The 23,685-nt window shown below is 38.0% G+C and overlaps 1 protein-coding gene across 2 annotated transcripts in view; it reads right to left on the bottom strand.

The window, feature by feature from the left end:
- The window catches only part of ADAM9 (ADAM metallopeptidase domain 9), an 88,406-nt gene that overhangs the window by 20,750 nt on the left and 43,971 nt on the right, over nt 1-23,685 (bottom strand). For both annotated transcript variants that reach the window (XM_043893432.1, XM_043893434.1), the window contains 5 exons: nt 19,546-19,717; nt 12,752-12,844; nt 11,297-11,492; nt 7,975-8,080; nt 1,447-1,630 (listed from right to left, as the gene is read on the bottom strand). In XM_043893432.1, the coding sequence (XP_043749367.1) occupies nt 1,447-1,630; nt 7,975-8,080; nt 11,297-11,492; nt 12,752-12,844; nt 19,546-19,717 (751 nt within the window). The remainder of the gene's footprint in view (nt 1-1,446; nt 1,631-7,974; nt 8,081-11,296; nt 11,493-12,751; nt 12,845-19,545; nt 19,718-23,685) is intronic.

Genomic DNA, 23,685 nt, shown 5'->3' with positions numbered 1-23,685 from the left:
ACAGGGAAAAACTTTTCTAAAGAGAAATTTGGCAAAACTATATATAAAACCTTAAACATATTTCCCCATTAGGGTAGCCTTTAACCTCAGAAAACAACCAGGATGTTGTAAAATTTCTTAGAAAGTCCTTTACCTCAACATTTAACTCAGCAGCTGAGTTAATGGCATGGCAAAGTGAAAGTCGCTCAGTCATGTCCGACTCTTTGCGACCCCATGGGCTATAGTCCACGGAATTCTCCAGGCCAGAATACTGGAGTGGGTAGCCTTTCCCTTCTCCAGGGGATCTTCCCAACCCAGGGAATGAAGCCAGGTCTCCCGCATTGCAGGCGGATTCTTTACCAGCTGAGCCACAAGGGAAGCCCATGGCAAAGGCAGACACAAAAACACAAGGGTCTTTTTGTAAGAATGAGGGACAACAGAATGGGAACTGAAAACTTGGTAGAAACTGAGATAACCTAAGGGTCCCTCTGTCTTTTCCATGTGTCCCATGGTCCCATAATCAGTCAGTTGTGTTCGCTCTTTCCTCCTCTGTTCTCCTACGAGTTGGTTTCTTCCACTTGTTCAACAATCCTGCACCCTTAGATCTCTCCTATATACCTTAAGCTTGCTATCACCCTTCTAGCCCTACTCCTACATTATGGCATCTCTCAGAGACTTCTCAGTTTCAGCTCTACTCTTAACTGCCTTTCTTTACTTATGTATTACCCCCACAAATGGAATTAGGTCTAGCTCATCTCATCCAGAACCACTGGTAGTAACTCAGCAGCTAACTCCTGGCTCACGTCTGATCCAAACAGCTGTGGTCAGAGAAGCAGGCAGGAAGCATGGGGAGGACAAGCATTGCAACACTTCTAGTACAGTCACATACGCATGTACACACACGTACACACACACACACACACACTCCTGAAAATTCCCTAAATGTCCCAGCAAGTAGTACCCTGGCTAATAAACTACAGTACATTGAAAGGGGGGCGGGGGAGGTGCCCAATATATTACAACATAGAAACAACAGGTTATAATACATGACTCTAAGGAAGAAATCAGAATAATAGAATTACAGCTTCTTTTTATGGATACAGAAGGTTCTTTAATGAAAATGTGGAAACTACCAAATTAGATGCAGATAATGAATATTCCAACTCAGTGACCATTATAAAAACTGATCATTTTTGTAGTTAAAGAAAGCATTATATGAAACTAACACAACACTGTAAATTAACTATATTCCAATAAAAATTTTAAACGAAAAGAAAGCTTTATATGGCTGTAAATCATCAGGAGGTATAGCCATTCTTAATTTTATTCTCGGTGGCTTTTTGTTTTTCTAAATCTCCACAATGAGTAGAGATTTCTTTTATAACCAGAAAAGAACCACTCGCTTTGTATAATGATTTTTTTTTATTTCTTAAATTATTACTTTGTTTTAAAAAACATTTTTATTACCTTTCCAACATCACATCTGGTGCCTTCGTTCACCATGCCAGGATCCGGAACATCGGATCCAAGCTGGAAGTCCACACCCCAGCATTTGGTGCCTTTTCCAGGAGTCTGAATGATGGCAGGCACAACTCCGAACACAGGCAATTGTTGTACATTCTCACACTGAAGCTTTCCACACAAAGCATTCCTGGAAAGAAAGAGAAATAATGCAAACTACAATGCATCTGGTGTAGATACAAAAGAAAAATTATATATTTTTGTACAGAGAGTTTATTTCTATTTAGCTGAAGGGAATCTCAACAGAGAAAGTGTGTGACAGCAACAGAGATCAAAGTAGCTCTCTTTAACTATGGCAAAGAGAAGAGGTTAAGTGCATGTAAAGATGCAAATTCTAGGGTACCGGGGGCGCTGATGCCGACACCTAAGAATCCCTCTTCACTATGTGCTTAGGGCTCAAAAAAGTCTAACTAATATAGTTGATTTTAAATGTCATATAATTCTATAAATGCTTTTACATAGAAAATAACAGAACTATACCAAATTTCAATGGCATCTTTTTATTGAGTTATAATAAAGAGAAGTCAGATTTTGTAATGTTAAACAAGCTTGAAGGAACTCCATCGCTCTTCGCTTGGCTAACTTACTTACTGAAAGACTCAATTCATTAGTCCATTAATTCATTAATTCAGTATTCAGTTCAGTTCAGTTGCTCAGTCGTGTCCGACTCTTTGCGACCCCATGAATCGCAGCACGCCAGGTCTCCCTGTCCATCACCAACTCCCGGAGTCCACCCAAACCCATGCCCATCAAGTCGGTGATGCCATCCAGCCATCCCATCCTCTGTCATCCCCTTCTCCTCCTGCCCCCAATCCCTCCCAGCATCAGGGTCTTTTCCAATGAGTCAACTCTTCGCATGAGGTGGCCAAAGTATTGGAGTTTCAGCTTCAGCATCAGTCCTTCCAATGAACACCCAGGACTGATCTCCTTTAGGATGGACTGGTTGGATCTCCTTGCAGTCCAAGGGACTCTCAAGAGTCTTCTCCAACACCATAGTTCAAATTCAGTATGAGAACTCTACAAAGACCTCCCTGACTACAATTCCTATTACCAAGGGTGTGTGAGTTAATGTTCTTCCTATATCTCTTCATGATACATTAAGTATCCCTAACGTCAGCTCTTAAGATGCTGCACTGAAATTTCCTTTTTAATTGCTTGTCTTTTGATCTAAGCACCAACCCTATTAAATCTCCCCTATAATATCACGACCAAGTCATTGTAGGATATGGTTTTTCAATTCCTCTAATTCATCACCTCCTAAATATTCTCACACTATCCTAACATTCTTTTACTTCCTGAGTTAACATCTTTCTCTCTATAACTTTTCCTCATTGGGCCCAGATGGTCGACATGAGACCACACAGATAATATCTTTTCTTTCCTCTACACGGCAACCTTTTAGGACAATTGTCATGCAGGTCTGAATGACTTACTTCACCAGGGCAATATTCTACAATTATTTCTCATGCAACAAGGAAGCTCCCCTCTTAAGTATGTTCCAGTTTGTCTCACTACCTATTGAAGCACAGTGCTCAGAGTGGAACAGGAAACTTCAGTTACAGTCTGATTAGCAAAGAACAAGATGAACAGTCATTTACTTCACTGAGATATTATACTTCTATGAAGCCCAGGATGACAGTAGCTCTTATGGCAACTACATTATATTACTGATGTCCTTGAATTTATCCTTAGCTAAAACCTCTATTTGATTTTTGCACATGCTGCTATTAAGCCTGCTCTTCCTTCCATCCTGCACTTAAGAGTTAAGTTCTTTTGTCCCAACTTGACATTTATTCCTTTTTTAAAATTAATTATTTATTTGGCTGCACTTGGGATCTTTAATTCTGTAAAGCTATTATCCTTCAATAAAAAATAAATTTAAAAAAATAAATAAATACTCAATATATTTTAAGAAATCAATCACAAATCATTAAAGGGATAGTAACTTCAACAGAAAAATAATAGCAAAGATGCAAATATGCAATTTACAAAATAAGAAATGCAAACAGCCAATAAAGCTAAGAGATGCTTATTGTTATATTCATTTAAATATTATCTTGCAAGCGCCAACAGAAAAACTGCTTCAGGCAAATAGTCATACAAGCAAATAAAATGTTTATGTGACAACTACTGCCAAAAAAAAAAAATTCCAAAGTAGAGACTTTGGTAATAATAAAAGATTCAGTTCCTTCAGAAGACATGTAACAATCCTAAATGTGTATGCACCTAATAAGATAAGCACCAAAGAACACACTTTAAAACACATACAAGAAGAATTTATAGAACTAAAAGAAGTAGACAACTTCATAACCATAGTTGGAGTTCTACACATATCCCTCTCAGAAACTGAAGGGGAAACAGATAAATATGCACATACACCCAAAATACAGAAGATTTGAATATGACAATTAATTAACTTGACATTTATGGAACAATATATCCAACAGCAGCAGAATACTCTGCTTTTTAATTGACATGGAGCAGTCACCAAAACAGGCCATATGCTGGACAGTAATTCACATCCCAACAAACTGAAAAGAACTGAAATCATGCAAGTATGTTTTCAATGGAATTAAACTAGAAACCAAAAACAAACAGAAAACCAGAATACTCCCAAATACTTGGAAATTAGCAATACATTTTTAATAACTCAGGAGTCAAAGGAGAAATCACAATGTAACTGAGAAAATACTATGAACTGAACAATAAGGAAAATAAAATATATCAAATTCAATGAAAAAGAAGCATGCAACTTTTTAAGCTGGTCACCCTTCCTTCAACTTTCAAATTGCTACTTTTCTCATTTTGATTTAGCCTAATTATGTTAGTCAAGATGGATCAAACTCCCCAAAATGCAGGAAAGAGTCTTCCTTGGTTTTTCTTAAACGTCATAAAAGAATCTTGAAAGTGCTGTGCTTATGACTGGTTTTGTATATGACTTTCCCTTTATCTAGAAAATTACCTATTACAGCATCTATCTTATTCTAAGGCAGTATCATTTTTAAATGATTGTTCTTGCTAAGGCAATAGTAAGGCAATAGAGCCTTCCCATGCAATTTAAATATACAAACAAATTCCCCAGAAAGAGTGCTACAACAAGTTTTGAGACTACTCAAGATAGTCATATACCCTCTTTTGAAATACTTTCTTGTTTTTCTAACTACTTTCAACCTACTCTGTTTTCTGTATCAAGAAAGATATATTGTAAATACTCTATGAAATAGTTTCTATGAATAATTAATTTGTAAAGAATTAGACAATATAAATCGACTTAACATTTTTTTTAAAGCAGATGGCATTAAGCAATTCTGTAAGAGGGACATCTGGCCCTGTGAAGGAAGTTGAGGAAGACTTAGTTCAGTTCAGTTCAGTTCAGTCACTCAGTCGTGTCAAACTCTTTGCGACCCCATGGACTGCAGCACACAAGGCCTCCCTGTCCATCACCAACTCCCGGAGTCCACCCAAAACCATGTCCATTGAGTCAGTGATGCTGTCTAACCATCTCATCCTCTGTCACCCCTTCTCCTGCCCTCAATCTTTCTCAGCATCAGGGTCTTTTCCAATGAGTCAGCTCTTCACATTAGGTGGCCAAAGTATTGGAGTTTCAGCTTCAACATCAGCCCTTCCAATGAACACCCAGGACTGATCTCCTTTAGGATGGACTGGTTGGATCTCCTTGCAGTCCAAGGGACTCTCAGGAGTCTTCTCCAACACCACACTTCAAAAGCATCAATTCTTCGGTGCTCAGCTTTCTTTATAGTCCAACTCTCACATCCATACATGACCACTGGGAAAATCATAGCCTTGACTAGACAGACCTTTGTTGGCAAAGTAATGTCTCTGCTTTTTAATATGTTGCCTAGGTTGGTCATAACTTTCCTTCCAAGGAGTAAGCGTCTTTTAATTTCTTGGCTACAATCACCATCTGCAGTGATTTTGGAGCCAAGAAAAATAGTCAGCCACTGTTTCCACTGTTTCTCTATCTGTTTGCCATGAAGTGATGGGACTGGATGCCATGATCTTAGTTTTCTGAATGTTGAGTTTTCAAGCCAACTTTTTCACTCTCCTTTTTCACTTTCATCAGGAGGCTCTTTAGTTCTTCACTTTCTGCCATAAGGGTGGTATCATCTGCATATCTGAGGTTATTGATATTTCTCCCAGCAATCTTAATCCCAGCTTGTGCTTCCTCCAGCCCAGCGTTTCTCATGATGTACTCTGCATATAAGTTAAATAAGTAGGGTGACAATATATAGCCTTGACGTACTCCTTTTCCTATTTGGAACCAGTCTGTTGGTCCTGTCCAGTTCTAACTGTTGCTTCCTAACCTGCATACAGATTTCTCAAGAGGCAGGTCAGGTGGTCTGGTATTCCCATCTCCTTCAGAATTTTCCACAGTTTATTGTGATCCACACAGTCAAAGGCTTTGGCATAGTCAATAAAGCAGAAATAGATGTTTTTCTGGAACTCTCTTGCCTTTTTGATGATCCAGCGGATGTTGGCAATTTGATCTCTGGTTCCTCTGCCTTTCTAAATCCAGCTTGAACATCTGGAAGTTCACGGTTCATGTATTGCTGAAGCCTGGCTTAGAGAATTTTAAGCATTACTTTACTAGTGTGTGAGATGAGTACAATTGTGCGGTAGTTTGAGCATTGCTTGGCATTGCCTTTCTTAGGGATTGGAAGGAAAACTGACCTTTTCCAGTCCTGTGGCCACTGCTGAGTTTTCCAAATTTGCTGGCATATTGAGTACAGCACTTTCACAGCATCATCTTTCAGGATTTGAAATAGCTCAACTGGAATTCCATCACCTCCACTAGCTTTGTTTGTAGTGATGCTTCCTAAGATCCACTTGACTTCACATTCCAGGATGTCTGGCTCTAAGTGAGTGATCACACAATCGTGATTATCTGGATTGTGAAGATCTTTTTTGTACAGTTCTTCTGTGTATTCTTGCTACCTCTTCTTAATATCTTCTGCTTCTGTTAGGTCCCTACCATTTCTGTCCTTTATTGAGCCCATCTCTGCATGAAATGTTCCCTTGGTATCTCTAATTTTCTTGAAGAGATCTCTAGTCTTTCCCATTCTATTGTTTTCCTCTATTTCTTTGCATTGATCACTGAGGAAGGCTTTCTTATCTTTCCTTGCTATTCTTCTATCTTAGAGGAGTTAGTTAAAATGAGATCTGGCAGAGACAGAAGAGCAAACTAGGCAGAAGGAATAGCACATGCCAAGGGCCTGTGGCAGAGGGCCAGATCAGTAGAGTGGAAGTATTTCTCAACATTTAATGGCTCAGTAGAGAAAGATGAGCCTACAAATAAATACATTAAAGAAGCATCCAGAAACAGAGAAAAATACTAGAAGAGCATTCCACGCAAAAGCCAAGGAAAGGGGCTTCTTCAAGGAGAAAATGGTCAACATATATGAATGCTACTGAAAGGTTCAGAAGCTTGAAGACCTAAAGATACTCTGTTAGATTTAGGAACATGGATGTCATGGTTGTTATTTCTTCTTCATGAGCAGTTTTACCTCAGTTGCTTGGTTATTAACTAACAGAGTAGGAGATGAAGTGGGTAGAAGAGAAGCACAGCATTATATATTTAATTTTTTTGGCTTTTTACAACCATTTTTAGAATAAAAATATGAATATTATAAAAAACAAAATAATTGATACAGAATGTTAGCACTGCAACAGATATAATACAGTCTAGCGAGTTTATTCTCTAGAGCCCCATGGCTTCATGGTCAAAGCCTCTGGGTGAACCTCAGGTGGCAGGAATTTCCTTCCCTCACATCCACCAGAAGAGCTCCATTCAGAATGATTTATATGTTTACATACCTACATTTATCTATCCGTGTATCTGGAAAGCACAGTATTAGAGACTAACTCCAATTCTGTAAAATTAACGTTAGTGTGTGTGTGTGTGTAGAGTGCACAGAAGCAAAATAAAGGAAGATGTACAAACACCGAAATTAGTGGACATATACAGAAAGAGAGATCATGATAACTTTTCTCTTGTTTATAACTTTGATATTATTTTTCACAATGTGCAAATGTTATAGAAACAAAAATGTTTTCTAATTAATCACTTAAAAATTATACAGAGCCAGAAGAAAATTATGAAGTTCTGAATTAATTCTGCAGGTACCTTTATATAGGGGTTTAGCAGCATAATTTTTTAACAAAAGGAAAAAGAAGAAGAACGTTTATTTGAGGTTCTTACTATAGAACAAGAATAAACAAAAGTGACATTATAAAAAAACATTACATTTTAGACAGATAATGTCAAAAGCTATGAATTATTTTACCATTCCTATTCAGTCTCTCTGAAGCCATTTTTTACAAAATTGTAAGTCTGAAAAGTTATATATTTAAGAGGAGAAAGCAGTCACAAGGAGCTATAAAACTTCCCACAGATGACTAGTATCACATTCTTTCATGTGCTTTTCTTTTTTTTTTTTTTTTGCCTCCACTTACCCAATGGCACACTTCTTGTATTCATTGCCAGAGAAACCACAATTGCCAAATCTGTCACCTTTGGAATTCACATCAAGGAAACATTCCTTTGGGGCAGCCTTGGCTTCTGTAACATCAAAAAAAAAATTTTTTTTGTACACCTGAAACTAACACAACATTGTAGATCAACTATACTAAAAAACAATTTTTTTTAATTTTTAATGTTTTTAAGACTTGGCAATTTAATTCAGAAATAAAAGCATTCGCCACAACAGTCCATATGCCTGGATGAACTGCCTCAACAACTATGAAAAGATTTCAGAACCTACAGGTGAAACATTTCGCTCCACATTTATAACTAACAACAAAATGTAAAGATAAAGCCTAGTTGGTACTTATACGCTAGCATGGACTCGAACACTCAAGTCCTCAAAGAAGTGTCATTAAAGAAGATGAAATTATAAATAAATCAAAAACCATGCACAGTACGGCAGCACTTTCAGTCTACTTATTTTCAGTGTTCTCACAGCTCCACTGCACCCCTGGTTAGATCAGGCTCGGGAGGGTTGTTGAAAACACTGCCAGCTATTATTTTTTCACACAGGGATCAAACCTGCATGTCCTGCATTGGCAGGTGGATTCTTTACCACTGAGCTACCAGGGCAGCCCAATTTACCATATATGGAAGCTTAATTTAGGTATTAATTACACTGACAAACAGCCATGACACTGACCCAAACAATCCATTCTTGTTTTCTTGTATTTTATACGTGTATCCTTTAATGCTCAACTTTGCCACTTATATATATTCCTAAAATATTTTATTTGGAAATATTTTGCAGCCAAAACGGTAGTACTTTCCATATAATGATGGAAATACATGTGTCTATCTTACACACCTGGTACAATATTGTTCGGTTTAAAAGAAAATGGACATGCACTGCAAGGAGATGGAATAAAAAAGAGGCAGAGATGAAATAATCTGAAAATGGATGCAGAATACTTGCACAGGATAAACGTCACATGGCAATAACCCTAGCAAAACACATATGCTCACATTTATATAAGAAAATGCAGCTAAATTAATAACAACCCCCCATCTGTAATTACTTTTTTCGTCTGCAATAACCTGCTCATCAGGGCTTCCCCTGTGGCTCAGCAGTAAAGAATTCACCTGCAATTCAGAAGATGCAGAGACATGGGCTCAATCCATGGGTTGAGAAGATTCCCTGGAGGAGGAAATAGCAACCCACCCCAGTATTCTTGCCTAGAGAATCCCATGGACAACGAAGCCCACTGGACTACCGCCCATGAGGTTGCAAAAGAGTCGGACACAACTGAGTGACTAAACAGCAACAAACCTGCCCATTAGTGCAAAATATTGGTTTGGCCAAAAAGTTTGTTCAGGTTTTTCCATAACATCTTGGAGAAAAACCAATTAACTTTTTGGACAAACCAATATATCAGAGGGCTTCCCTGGTGTTCAGATGGTAAAGAATCCGCCTGCAATGTGGGAGACCTGGGTTTGATCCCTGGGTTGGGAAGGTCCCCTGGAGAAGGGCATGGCAACCCACTCCAGTATTCTTGCCTGGAAAATTCCATGGACAGTGGAGCCTGGTGGGCTACAGTCTATGGGGGCGCAAAGAGTTGGACACGACTGAGCAGGTCTCTCCTGAGAGGGTCTCTCCTTAGTCCCTATCTGGTCCAAGTTTCCATGATTCCCTCCTTGGATTTAATTTGCTACAGCAGCTCACAGAACTCAGAGAAACTTTTACTCACTAGATTACTGGTTTATTATCAAAGAATATATCAATAATTCAGGAACAGCCAGATGGAAGAGATGCACAGGGCAAGGTATGGAGAAAGGGGCTTGGAGGTTCCAGGCTCTCTTCCTGCCTCTCCACAAGTTCACTAAGTCCCAAGCTCTCCAAACTTGCCTTTCCGGTTTTTACAGAGGCTTCATTATATGGGCAAATTGATTAAACCACTGGCCACTGGAGAGTAACTCCATCTCCGGTCCCTCTCCCCTCCCCAGAGGTACGGGGACTTAAAGTTCCAACCACTAACCACAGGGTTTGTTCTCTGGCAACCAGCCCATCTTTAGGTTACCAAGGGGTTTGCCAAAAAGTCACCTGACTGACATAACAAAAGACACTTTCAAGGCTCTTATCATTTGGGAAATTCCAAAGATATTAGGAGTTCGTGCCAGGAACTGAACAAAGACCAATTTTTTTATTTGTTTGTTATAAATCACAAGATTACAAGAGTCAACACAGCTCTACCTAAAATTATAATTAATCCATATTAAGAAGATGGAGAATGAAAAATGAACATGAGTAGGGTAAGAGTTGACAAGTGTTGGGATAAGAGAAGGGAAGAAATTTAATCCTTATCCTCCACAGTGAAAAATTAACATTTAACACCTAGAATGGAAAAATTTAAAAAGTAGCATGACCAAGGAATTATCTAAAGACCTAGAGCCAGTAACAAAGTAATTAACCAGAAGGGAGGAAGAAAAGGTTAAAGTGGTGGCCTTCAGGGATGGACTATTAAGTGGGAGTACTTTGATGAGTGCGTGCTCAGTCGTGCAACCCTATGGTCTGTAGCCTGCCAGGCTCTTCTGTTCATGGAATTTTCCAGGAGAGAATACTGGAATGGGTTGCCATTTCCTACTCCAGGGGACCTTCCAGACAGATTGAACCCTCATCTCTTGCATCTCCCGTATTTGCAGGTGGGTTCTTTTACCACAGCACCACCTGGGAAGCCCAGAAGTACATTTTACTTTTTCATAAAACCTTGATGAATAATTTGACTCTATAATCTAATGTATGTATAACTTTGATTAAAAAAAACATTTTTTAAGACACACAAAATAAAGATATATATATATATATATATATATATATACTACTAGGAAAAGAATGGATTCCAATTATATAACACAATACTCTAATGCTCTGTGATCTAAATACAGCAATATAGACAGAATGCAAAAACATTCTGAGTGAACAATGAAAAGAGAAGACCCATGTGTATATCCCCATACTATTTACATGAGTTTATTAAAGCTAAAATACAATACTGTGCATGTATATATACATATAATATTAATATACACAGGACAGAGCGGTGAGAAAGTAAAAGCAAAAATCACCAAATGAACTTGGACGCATCAAATTCATGACCTTGACTGCCTATGGAGAAGGAAAGATGGAGACGTGATAGGAGACAGGAAAGAGAACTTCAATTTTAGCAATAATGTTCAATTTTCATTTTTAACAAAAACTAAAACAAAAAATACATAAATAAAAGCAAAGCAATCAATATAAATAAAGTATCTTACTTGAGCCAAAGATGACTTGACACTGAGCATCGTAATACTGGCACATGCCATTGTAACAGTAGGCTTTGTTATTCTGGCAAGGATACCCATTCTGAATAAAAACATCTGGCTGACAGAACTGAGAAGAACCATTGCAATACTCCGGAACATCACATTCGTTGGTTTTTCCTCGGCACAAAGTGCCTCCTGGACGGAACTAGGATAATAGGATTGAAATTGAACAGGAATATCAGGAAAATTCCCACAAATTAACCAAATTTGAAACCACAGTATTTATATCTATAAGAAGGTCTAACAAAAACAGAAGATTAAATAACCCAATAGAATAGTGAACAAAGGCCAGTAACAGGAAATTTATAAAAGTCATGAAATATGGAAAATGAAAAAAGCAGAGCATCATAGATGACCAAAAGAAATGCAAATTAAATGAAGATATAAAAGCACTTTACACCTATCAAACTAACCTGGATTATAACACTGGCTAACAACAAATGTTTAATAAGCGAAGTCAAAATGTTAGTCGCTCAGTCGTGTCTGCCTCTTTGTAACCCCATGAACTGCAGCCCACCAGGCTCCTCTGTCCATGGGATTCTCCAGGCAAGAATACTGGAGAGGGTTGCCATTTCCTTCTCCAGGGGATCTTCCCAACTTCGGGATCGAACCTGGGTCTCCTACATTGCAGGCAGACACTTTACCATCTGAGCCACCAAGGAAGACATGTTAGTAAGAGAAAACAAAAATAATGATCATATAGTATAATCAATACTGTACACTGCACAGTTATCAGTGCATTGATTACACTGGCAAATACAGACTGGCACATCTGTAGACAGTATAAAAATGTCTGTCAAAATTTTCACATGCATACTCTGTTCCAGCAATTCTACTTATAAGCAAAAATTGGAAGCAATCTAAATGTCCATCATTAGTTGGCAAGATAAATAAATTATGGTACAGCCATATAAAGGAACACTAACTGTATAAACCTAAAGAACTAAATGAATAGAAGAAAATCAATAGTATATTGCTGAAAAAAGAGCATAGTAAAAATATGTTTACCCATGTTTATCCACTTACACACACACACACACACACACCCCCCTTCATATTTACATAGGAAAAAGTGACTAATAAATTATCAACAATGGCTAAATGAAGGGGATAAAATGACAGAGGGTCTTTCAGTATCAACTTTCTATTGTTGAATTTTTAATGAAAAACACAGGTCACTCATAAATCAGAAAAAAAAAATGTTTCTACTTAGGAAAAAAAATCTCTAGACCATTTGCCATATAAGAAGATGATACAAAACTGCAAACAAGTATCATAAAATTTTCCATCTAGTCATGTAATAAAAATAGTGCTCTCTTACAGATCAGAGAAAACCAATTTTGATACAGGCACATTTTTCCTTTTCCTATTTTTTTTTTCCCCAAATAGGGAGGAATTCCCTACCCGACAGTCTTGACAACAGGCACCATATGCACATTCAGCAAATGATTTAAGTTTACAGGTCTTTCCTTCACAGCAAGGGTCCGATTCACATTCCTGAGAAGAGAAAAAGACTGTCAATAAAGAAAGAAATTATTGCCATCAAGACTCATTAACAAAATTCTTCCTTTCAACCTATGCTTCTTTCTAACCTGGCTGTAAGAGGTACTCTGGAGACAAGTCACTTACTATCCTTCTGGATTTATCAGCGACTGTTCAGCTATTATCTAGGTCTCAACAGTATTTCAAAGGACTGAGAGTATGTGTCTTAGTCTGCTGGGATTACCAGAATAAGATACCATAGACTAATGACTTAAACAAAAGAAATTTATCATGTCACAGCTCTGGAGGTTAGAGACCCAAGATCAAAGTCCTAGCCAATTCAGTTTCTGGCACAGACTTGCAGACAGATCCTGGCTTGCAGACAGATGCCTCCTCGCTGAGTGCTCACATGGCCTTTCTTCAGAGCATGTGTCAAGAGAAGGGAGCAAGCAAGCTCTTTTTCATAAGAACATTAATCCTATCAGATCAAGACCCACCCTTATGACCTCATTTAATCTTAATTACTTTCCTGGAGGTCCCTTCTCCAAATACAGATATACTTGGGGGTTAGGGTTTCAACACATGGATTTGTGGAACACAAACATTCAATCTATTACAGTATGTTTAATGATCACAGGAAATTGAGTCGCTCAGTCGTGTCTGACTCTTTGTGACCCCATGGACTATACGGTCTGTGGAATTCTCCCGATCAGAATACTGGAGTGGGTAGCCCGTTCCTTCTCCAATTTCCACAGGAAATTAAGCATCCATAAATGCACTTCTCTTCATGCTCAGGGTCTGATTTCTCTGCAGGGTAGGTTTTTACCCATGTGGACATTATACTGCATGACTTCTCTCACCCCACTTTGGACCACCATGGCTCTGTACTCCCACCCTCCAACCTCCCACCCAGACACAGCTTCTCTCCTATGTTGAAACTAATGTCTTGAGGTCTAAATTGTTCATGAAAAGAAGGAGAAAGGAGGAGGAAGACAAGGAGGCAAGAAGAAGGTAGGGGAAATAAGTTTCAATTATTGAAGAATATTTATTTTCCTATGTTACAGAATTCTAGGATGATGGGTTTTTTTCCTTTCAGAACCATAAATCTGCCGTTCTATTGCATTCTGGCCCCAAAATCAGCCACTATTAATCTATTTGTTCCAGATTTTCTTCTGACTTCTTCCCTTATTTTCTGTTTATCTCAGCACTTTAATTACAATGTACCCACGATCAATCTTTGTAATGATTCTGACTTGGCTTTACTTAGTGTTTTGGAATTGTAACTCAATGTTTTCTGTTAAATATGGGAAATTTTCAGCCATTATTTCTTTGAATACTTTTCTTCTCTCCTTCTCCCTCTCCTCTTGAGATTTCACTTATAATTCCATTAGGCTAGTTGATATTGCTTACATGTCCCTGATATTCTGTTCATTTATTTTTTAATTTTTTCTCTTTTTCCTTTAGATGTGGATTATTTCTTTTGTTCTACTTTATGTTCATTGACTCTTTTTCTGCCATCTTACTCTGCTATTAATTATATCCATGAATCTCACTTATTAAACTTTTTGGTAAGTTTTATAATTTCCATTTGGTTCTTTATTATACGTTTCTCTGCTGAGATTCATCTCTTTACTCATGAAGACCATATTTTTCTTTAATTCTCTGATGATAAAGAGTGGAATATAATTCATGGAAGATTTAGTCATAATAGCAAAATACTAGAAACAACCTAGATATCTTTTAATGGATGACGTTAACAAACGTCAGATAGGCCCTTTGTGCTAGTGAAAATACCAGCCTAGACATTTTTCCAAATCTCTGAAGTAACATCCATACAATGGACTGTTAGTCCCCAATAAAAAGTAATGAAACAACAACATAGACTGACCTCAAAAACATTACGCTTAGTGAGAAAAGTCAGCCTCAAAAGGTTATATGTTGTATGATTCCATTATTATTGCAGTGAAAAATATTACTGAAATGGCAAAACCACAGATGGAAGCCAGGGGCAGGGATAAGGGCCAGAGTCAGGGTGGATGTGATTACAGTGAGGTAGCAGGAGGGAGTTCTTTTGTGTTGATGGAATAGTTCTGTATTTTAATTGAGGTGGTGGTTACATAAATCTCTATATGGCATAAAACGACATAAAAGTATACACATGACTGCAGGTTAAAAATGGTAAAAGCTGAATAAAGTCTGTAACTATTAATAGTTAACATACCAATGTCAGGATCACTCGTATGATATGGCTCTATCACTACATAATTTGTCACCCTTTGTGGGAAAGTGAGTGAAAAATACATAGGACTCTTTGGACTGTTTTTGCAACATTCTGTCAGTTTGCAATTATTTCATAATAAAAATTTGGAAAATTATCTAAAACCACGCACCATACAAAAAAAATAAGTCAAAATGGATCATAAGCCTAAATAAATACATAACCTAAAATGATAAAGCTCCCAGGATAAAACATTTGCAATCTTGGATTAGGCAAAGATTTCTTAGATACAACAACAAAAGCACAACCCATTAGGCACAATCTGGCTTCATCAAAATATAAAACTTCTACTCGTCAACAGATACTGTTAAAGTACTTAAAAGAAAAGAATAGGAGAATATACTTGCAAATCATATATCTGATAAAGTATTTGTTATCTAGAACATAAGAAGTACTCTCAAAATTCAATAATGAGAAAACAACCCAATTTTTAAAGGCAGGAAGGAGTTTAAGAGACATGTCACCAAAAAAGAGATAGAGATGGCAAATAAGCACATGAAAACACGTTCAGATCACTAGTCATTAGGGAGAAGGAAATTAAAACCTCATTAAGGCACCACTTCACATCTAACAGAAAGGCCAAAATTGAAAAGAATGACCATATGAGGTGGAAGAAAGGACTTAAAAAGAACCAGAACTCAGGTACAATGATTACAAGAATGTGAAATGGTAAAACCACTTTGGAAAACAGTTTGAAAGTTCCTTGGAAAGTCAAATATACACCCATCATATGTCCCAGTCACTTCACTCCAAGGTATTCACCCAAGAGAAGTGAAAACATAAATCCACATAAAGACTTGACCGTGAATGTTCACAGCAGCTTTTGGTGTGGAAACAACCCAAATACCCATCAACAGATGGATAAACAGCAGGTAGCATCTCCATACTACTCAATGATGAGCAACAATGAAAAGGAATGAACCACTGACACAGCAGCATTCAACATGGATGAAGCTCAAAATAACTATGCTGAGTGAATGAACCTAGATAAAAAAGAGTCATTCCATTTACATGAAATCCTAGGAAATGCACACTAATGAGAACAGATCAGTGAGGGCCTAAGGAGGACTGGGAAATGATAAGGGGTGCCAAGCGTCACAAAGAACTTTCTGAGATGATATGTGCATTATCTTGATTGTGGTGACAGTTTCACATATGAAAACAGGTATCAAAGCTTAACGTGTATGCTTTAGTACTTTTAGTTGAGACTTCCCAGGCAGTCCAGTGGTTAAGACTCTGTTCCCACTGCAGGGGGTGTGGGTTTGATCCCTGGTTAAGAAACAATGAGTCCACATGCCATGCAGGGTGGCAAAACAAGAAAGAAAAAATTTTACAAATTTAAAAATTAGAACAAATAAAATAATAAAAATAAATAAATTAAAAATAACAGCAATAATAAATGTTTTAAGGGAGACTTTCCTGGAGGTCCAGTGGGTAAGACTTCCAACACAGGAGGCATGGGTTCCAACCCTGGTCAGGAAACTGAGATTCCACATGCCATGCAGTATGACAAGAAAATCAAAATAAAGATAAAAAATGATAATAATAATTGTTAAAAAGAACTTCTGTGTTTTAAACAGATGCAGTTCATTGTTGACAAGTGTTCATAATTGCCTGTTTCTTACCCTAGCTTTGTCTTGGCCAAACTTTAGTGAAGCTTCTTTCTTTCCTGTAGACCCTTGAACTCTACTTGTCTGCACAAAAAAAGATACTTGGTGATACGTGCCCCTCCCCCAAGTACTTGAGGGCAAGTATCCCCACCCCTTATCAGCTTCAGCTTCTCCTGGAAATCACCAGACCCACAGGACAACTTCCTATGAGACCTCACTGGGCATTTCCCACCCCCCGCTCCCGCCCCGTTTGCCCCACCTCTACCCTATAAAAGAAAAATCTTTCTGTTTGATTTTGAGATGCTTCCAGATTTCTGAGATCAGCGTATTCTCCCTGTTACAACAGTCTTTCTTCTGAATAAAGCCTTTTCTTATCTAAGTTCGAATTTGGGGGGTTTTTTTACCTTGTATTCAATATACTTCAGTAAAGTTGTTAATTTTTTTTTCAAAAATACTATGTAAGACAGACAGATGGCTTCATAAAAGAAAAGAGGATCAGGAGACAGACTATGTATACAGGAATTTTGTTTATGGTGAAACTACCATTTTAAATGGTTTTGTAGCTCACTCTCCACATGACCCCCCCCCACAATTATAGAGCTAATATAAAAAATTTAAATTACAAAAATGCTAGAAAAAAATAATAGAACATAGAGGGGCTATATGATGAAAATCTTGAAACAGGAGTAAAACTTGTACCTTGCTCAGTTACAAAATTATGGGGGAAGTGGGAGGCGCACTAAATGCCATGACATTCTTTTGGTAAAAGTACAAACTGACACACCCTTCTTCCAGGAAACTCGATAGTCTCTAATAAAATAAAAAAACACATGCTTTTCAATTCAACAATTCTACCTTTATGTAATTATCTTAGAAAAAGACTTCTGTATGTGTGTATATATATATATGAACATACACACACACATACTCAGGGCATATACAAGGATATACTGTTCACTACAGAAAAATACTAACTACAGTGAGTGACTGTCTTTAATGAGAGTATAGTAAAATAAATCATAATATATTCCTTATACTGAAATATTAAACAAAGGATCATGTCCAAATAACAATGACATGGAAAAAAATCTGCAGGATATATTAATAGAAAAAAATTCTACATAACATACTAAGTCAGATTTTATTTATGTAAAAAAAAATAAAATCCTCAAACAAACCCAACTATGATACAAATATACATACCGTACATGAGTCTATAAACACAGAATAAAATCTATAGAGAAACATACTAAACTTATAAGAATAACTACCACAGCAGAAGGAGGTTAAAAAAATATATGGAAGAAATAAAAGTATGAAAAGAATTTTGCTTGTGCTTACTATTTGAAATTTCAATACCAAGAAAAATAACTGTGACATTTAAAGGGGAAGAGATACTTTTTTCTAGAGTAATTTGTAGTACAAAAGTTCAAGAAGCAAATACAGACTATTTCAGTTAGTTCGATAATGAAGTAAACAGGAGAAATCAAAACATATAAAAGAATTAAGGAGAATGCCTGGAAAGAAGAGCTTAGTCATCCTAACAGTGTAACATTAATTTAGAGATTAAACATAACCTCGTCAGCCTTTATTTTCCTCATTTGAAAATGAGGGTATAAAGAAATAATGAATCTCCAAGGGTTACTGAGAGGATTATACCATGTAAGACATTAAGCAGAGGTTGCTAACATGCAGGAATAGTGCAATGATGGCCCATCACAATTTCACCATAAAATACATACTGCCTGGGAATTCCTTGGCAGTCTAGTGGTTAGGACCCAGTGCTTTTACTACCAAGGGCCCAGGTTTGATCCCTGGTCAGGGAACTAAGATCCTGCATGCCATACAGCATGGCCCCAAAATAAAACAGAACACACAAAGAAAAACATACTGCCCTTCTAGAATGTGAAGTCTTCTGGCAAAAGCCAGGCACTGTGTGATCTGGCAAGGAAAAAGAAATTCCACTTGTGGAAAAAATTGAGACTATAGTAAAGTTTACACACAACTGAATCAATTCCTTTAAAATTTAAATTTAACTTTTTTTAATTTTTTAAATGTAATTAAAAATTGTTTTCCTCCTAAGCCTTGTCTGACAGTGGTAAGTAGGCCATTTTGACAGGAAATTGGTTGAGATGCAGAACACTAATAATAAAGATGGGTCCAGACTTATGGCTCTAAGTGTGGTTAACAGGTATGAGAAAGCCAGACACAGCAGGTGAACTGAAGGTTAACAGAGGGAGAATGCTAATTTGAGTAGCAAGAACGCTGTTAACCAAGAACTCTGCAGAATGGGCCAGCTTCAATTTATTATTGAAATGAGGTCAACTGAACAGATGTTTCTGCAATGTTTCTGACAGTGACAGAACAGTGAACACTTACAAGTAAAGAGCCAAGTGAAAAACTGAGTGGTTCTTTAAAATAAATAAATGACTCAATAACCATAACAGAAAAGGTAGAAGGTAGCAAAAATAAAAAAATAAACACGGCACTTTCCTGGACACCAGAACAGATGACACCATTGGTTATGTTCTAGGAAGGAAGGGATAATCAACCCCCCAGGAACATATTCCCACAAGCAAAATACCAATTTTCATTTTGCCACTAAATTTTACTTTACTTCCTATGCTCAGTTCAATTCAGTTCAGTTCAGTCGCTCAGTCGTGTCCGACTCTTCGTGACCCCATGAATCGCAGCACGCCAGGCCTCCCTGTCCATCACCAACTCCCGGAGTTTACCCAAACTATGCTAGAGTCATGCACAGTGAGCTATTTTATTTTTTGCAAATCCCAAGGTAACTTTGTAAAGCAAACATCACATGTTAAACTGACCTTTGGCGTCCCACAGTCACATTCTTCCCCAGGATCCACCAACCTATTACCACAGGAAGGAGCACTGTAGGCTTCATCACGCTTTGGAATATTGAGAAGGCAGTTTCCACCTTTATTTAAAGTTAACTTCTCAAAGTCATCTGCACTGCAAGAGCTGAAGTTTTTGGAACCTCTGTAATAAACACAAAGAAAAAGATCTTAAGTCATAGCAATTATTCACTTTGAAAATCTTAAGTCATGTCTTCAACCAACAGGAAGTGAATATTTAAAATGGCAGAAGGGGGCTTCCCTGGTGGCTCTGTGGTAAAGACTCTGCCTGCCGATGCACGGGACACAGGTTAGATCCCTGATCTGAGAAGATCCCACATACAGTGGAGCAACCAAGCCAGTGCACCACAACCACTGAGCCTGTGCTCTAGAACCAGGAGGCCGAAACTACCGCACCCAGGTGCCACAGTTAATGAAGCCCGCAGGCCTTAAAGCTCATGCTCCACAACAAAAGAAGCCACCTCAATGAGAAGCCTGTGCATTGGAACTAGAGAGTAGGCCCTGCTCATTACAACCAGAGAAAAGCCCCCACAACAAAAAAGACCCAGCACAGCCAAAAATAAATAAATAAAAATTATAAAAAAAAAAAAGAAAAAGAAACTGACTACTTGCAAAAAAAGAAGTAAATAAAATGGCAGATGGAATTCCCTGAAAGTCCAGTGTTTAGGACTTAACCCTTTCACTTAACACTTTCACTGCTAAGTGCTTAGTTTCAATCCCTGATGAGGGAACTAAGATCCTGCAAGCTATGTAGTGTGACCAAAAAAATAAATAAAATGGCAGAAGATACAGAAAATACAAAATCATAAATCTCATCATCAGAAGAGACCTCAAAAATTGTTGTTGTTGTTCAGTCACTAAGTCGGGTCCAGCTCTATTTGACCCCATGAACTGCAGCACTCCAGGCTTCCCTGTCATTCACTATCTCCCAGAGTTTGCTCAAAAATTATCTAGTCCTATCTAGAGTTAAGTTTATCTTCCACAGTAAAAGTTCTTTCAAAAATGCAAAGTGAGTTCTCTTTCCCCACCCTCTTGTCACCCTACTGAGTGACATTCCTGGGTGTCCCTCGCTAACACCAGGAGCTATGTGACAATAATGTGAACACCCAGTGAGGAAGCACACACACTACTGTCACAGAGAAGCAGCAAGCACTGGCCCAGAATTTCAGCTACAGTTTGAGGTTTAATTGCCTCTGATGGTAACTTCTAAGAATTGTAGTTAATACTCTGAAGGCTAGAGGGGCTTCTAGAAATGGTCCGATTTGAACTATATATTTACTTTGTTGTTGTTTAGTTACTAAGTTGTGTCTTACTCTTTTGCAAGCCCATGGACTCTAGCCCACCAGAATCCTCTGCCCATGGACTTTCCAGGCAAGAATACTGGAGTGGGTTGTCATTTCCTCCTCCAGGGTATCTTCCTGACCCAGGGACTGAACCTGCATCTCCTGCACTGTTGGCAGGCAGATTCTTTCCACTGAGCCACCAGGGAAGTCCCATGTGATATTTATATAAATTCAATTTTGATGTGTTTCTATGTGTTGCTGGAGTTCTTTTAGTTATTGTTTTACTCAATAACAGTATTTTTAGATAGTCCCATTGGCTATTTTCACTTTGAAGACTAGTGGGAAACACACTCATCTATAACAAGAAACTCTGAGGAATCCAAGTCATATTAAAAGTTTATCAGAGGCATTTGGTGCCCTGAAAGAATCTCCTTTTCATTGGTTTGAGCAATGGTGCCAAAAGCAGCTGTGGGGAAGAGAACTGTGTTACATGGTAACAACTGAGAAGGCATTCCTATTGATTCCATGTCTTCTGTATATCCAGGGAATCAAAGAAACAGATCCTTTCTTGGGAGACCTTGTCCTCTTGGCAAACTCTTCCCTTGCTAATCAGACCAGAGCCTCCCAGGAAGTATTCAGTCCTGGCTCTTGGCTCTTAGGACTGGAAAGCAGTTACACAGGAGGTAAAGACCTAGCACAAGATTTCCCACAATAATGAAAACACTTGTTTTCCATATTCTTCTTTTTCCTGCTACTCTCTGCTTAAGAACATTGTGAGGAGGAAGAGTCCTTTTGAACAATATCTATACCTTCAACAAATATTTGTGGAACATCTATTATGTACAAGACACTCTTCTTTGTGCAAGGGAGAAAACAGTAAACAAAGCAGGCCAAAAATAAAATCCCCACCCCTGTGAAGGTGACATTCTACTGAATGAGACAGACTATAAACACAATGGGTAAATAAATTCAGTAATACATTAGAAGATATGTGCCGCTGGGGGAAAAGGTGAGCAGGTAAAGGGGATGGACTTTGTTGGGGGCAGAGTGATCAGAGTAGAGTTTTCAAAGAGCTGTCAGGACAAGTGCTTCAAACACTGGGACAACTGAGTGAAAACTGGCTTTTGGAGTGAAGAACATTAGAGGGAGAAGAAATAGCAAGTGCAAAAGCCCTAAGGGAGAAATCTGCCTGCTATGCTCAAGGATCAAATAAGGAAGCCAGTAGGGCTGGAGTGGAGTAAGGCAGTGAGGGTACAATCAGAAAGGAGGGAAGAGGCCAATGCATGAATCTGACTGTCCACGATGAGTGAAATAAGGCAGGGGAGTGACACAGTGAAAAGCATGAAGCAGGGACCACGTGCTCTGACTTATGCCTTAATAAGATCACCAGGTTGGCTATGCCAGGCAGGAAAATCTCACAGGAGGCAACAACTAGAAAGAAGGCATTATTACTAGCTGACACAGAGAAGATGGGGCGGAGCAGGTTTTAGAAGCAACAACAGTGTGAGTCTAACGGATGTCAAGTAGAAATGTCAAACTAGAGCATAAGATAATTATCTGATAAACAAGCAAGACTTCAATTTAAACAGTCGTTTTTTTACTTCTTATTATTTTTATTTCCTATTACTGTTCTTTATATGGTTAATACAACTGCCTGCAACATAGTGCCTGCAACAATGAATATTCCTACATTCTTCAATAATCTAAGAATATATTAATTAGCTAATAGTCACAGGAATTGTGCAGAGATGTGTATATTTCCTATACGTGAGCCCCTAATTTTAATCTACAGAGTTCACCACTTCTAAACAGATTATTCTTGAAATAAACTTGTTATTCAGTCCTTGGGACACATTTTCTCATAGAAACAATGTTTTATTTGTGTGATTCTAAAGCAATATACATAAAAATCTGTTTCACACACAAAGAAGTTGACTATAGTACTGAGAAGGATCACAGAATCTTCACCACTTCTTTTGCAGTTTAGTAAACCAAGATAACAACAAACATCTCCATGTTGGCCTTCATGAACACTTTGGATAATAAAACAAAGATATGCTTTTCCCTAATCATCCTTGGCCGTAGCCAACAGTAATAAGATGAGCTTCCTCTTTTCTTGACTTGAATACCAATTAAAGCATTCCTACTCTCTCTCTATCACCTCTGAGTACTAAGAAACTAATCTAAAGCATCTCTGCATCTCTTCAGTCATACTGAGGCAAGTTTTACAAAACTGATGCAAAAGAAGGTAGAAGGGATGGAAGTGGTCTATCAGTGTATGACCCACCAAAATCAACTATCATTTAGAACATTCTCTCTATGACTAATCTGGAAACAACCAGAACACAATTCCACCACTACCATCCTAATCCCCATAGCCTAGGAATAGGAAGTCCTAAGAAGGAAGTCTAAGTGATGGCACTCAGATTTTTTTTTTTTTTTCCAGAGCAACCTGGAGACTTCCCTGTTGGTCCAGTGGTTAAAACTTTGCATTTCCAATGCAGGGGACATGGGTTTGATCCCTGGTCAGGGAACTAAGATCTCACATGTCACACAGTGTGGACAGGGGGAAAAAAAATTTCTTTTTAATTAAAAAAAAAAAAAAAGAGCACTCTGATTATGGAGGCTTTCTGATAATACTGAAGGGCAGAGTTAAGAAAGACCTGTCTCTAGAAAAGACACCACCCAGGAAGACCACCACTCATACGACCAGGCATCTAAGAGCAGTGTGTAAGGAGGATACTACCAGGTCTCTCAAATATCTTAAATAATAAAAATCACATTACAAAGTTAGATTATCTACCTTTTA

Source organism: Cervus elaphus, chromosome 32 (genome assembly GCF_910594005.1).
Source record: "Cervus elaphus chromosome 32, mCerEla1.1, whole genome shotgun sequence".
Lineage (NCBI taxonomy): Eukaryota > Metazoa > Chordata > Mammalia > Artiodactyla > Cervidae > Cervus > Cervus elaphus.
Note: the sequence above shows the minus strand (reverse complement) of the source record. Positions and strands in the feature narration are given on the sequence as shown.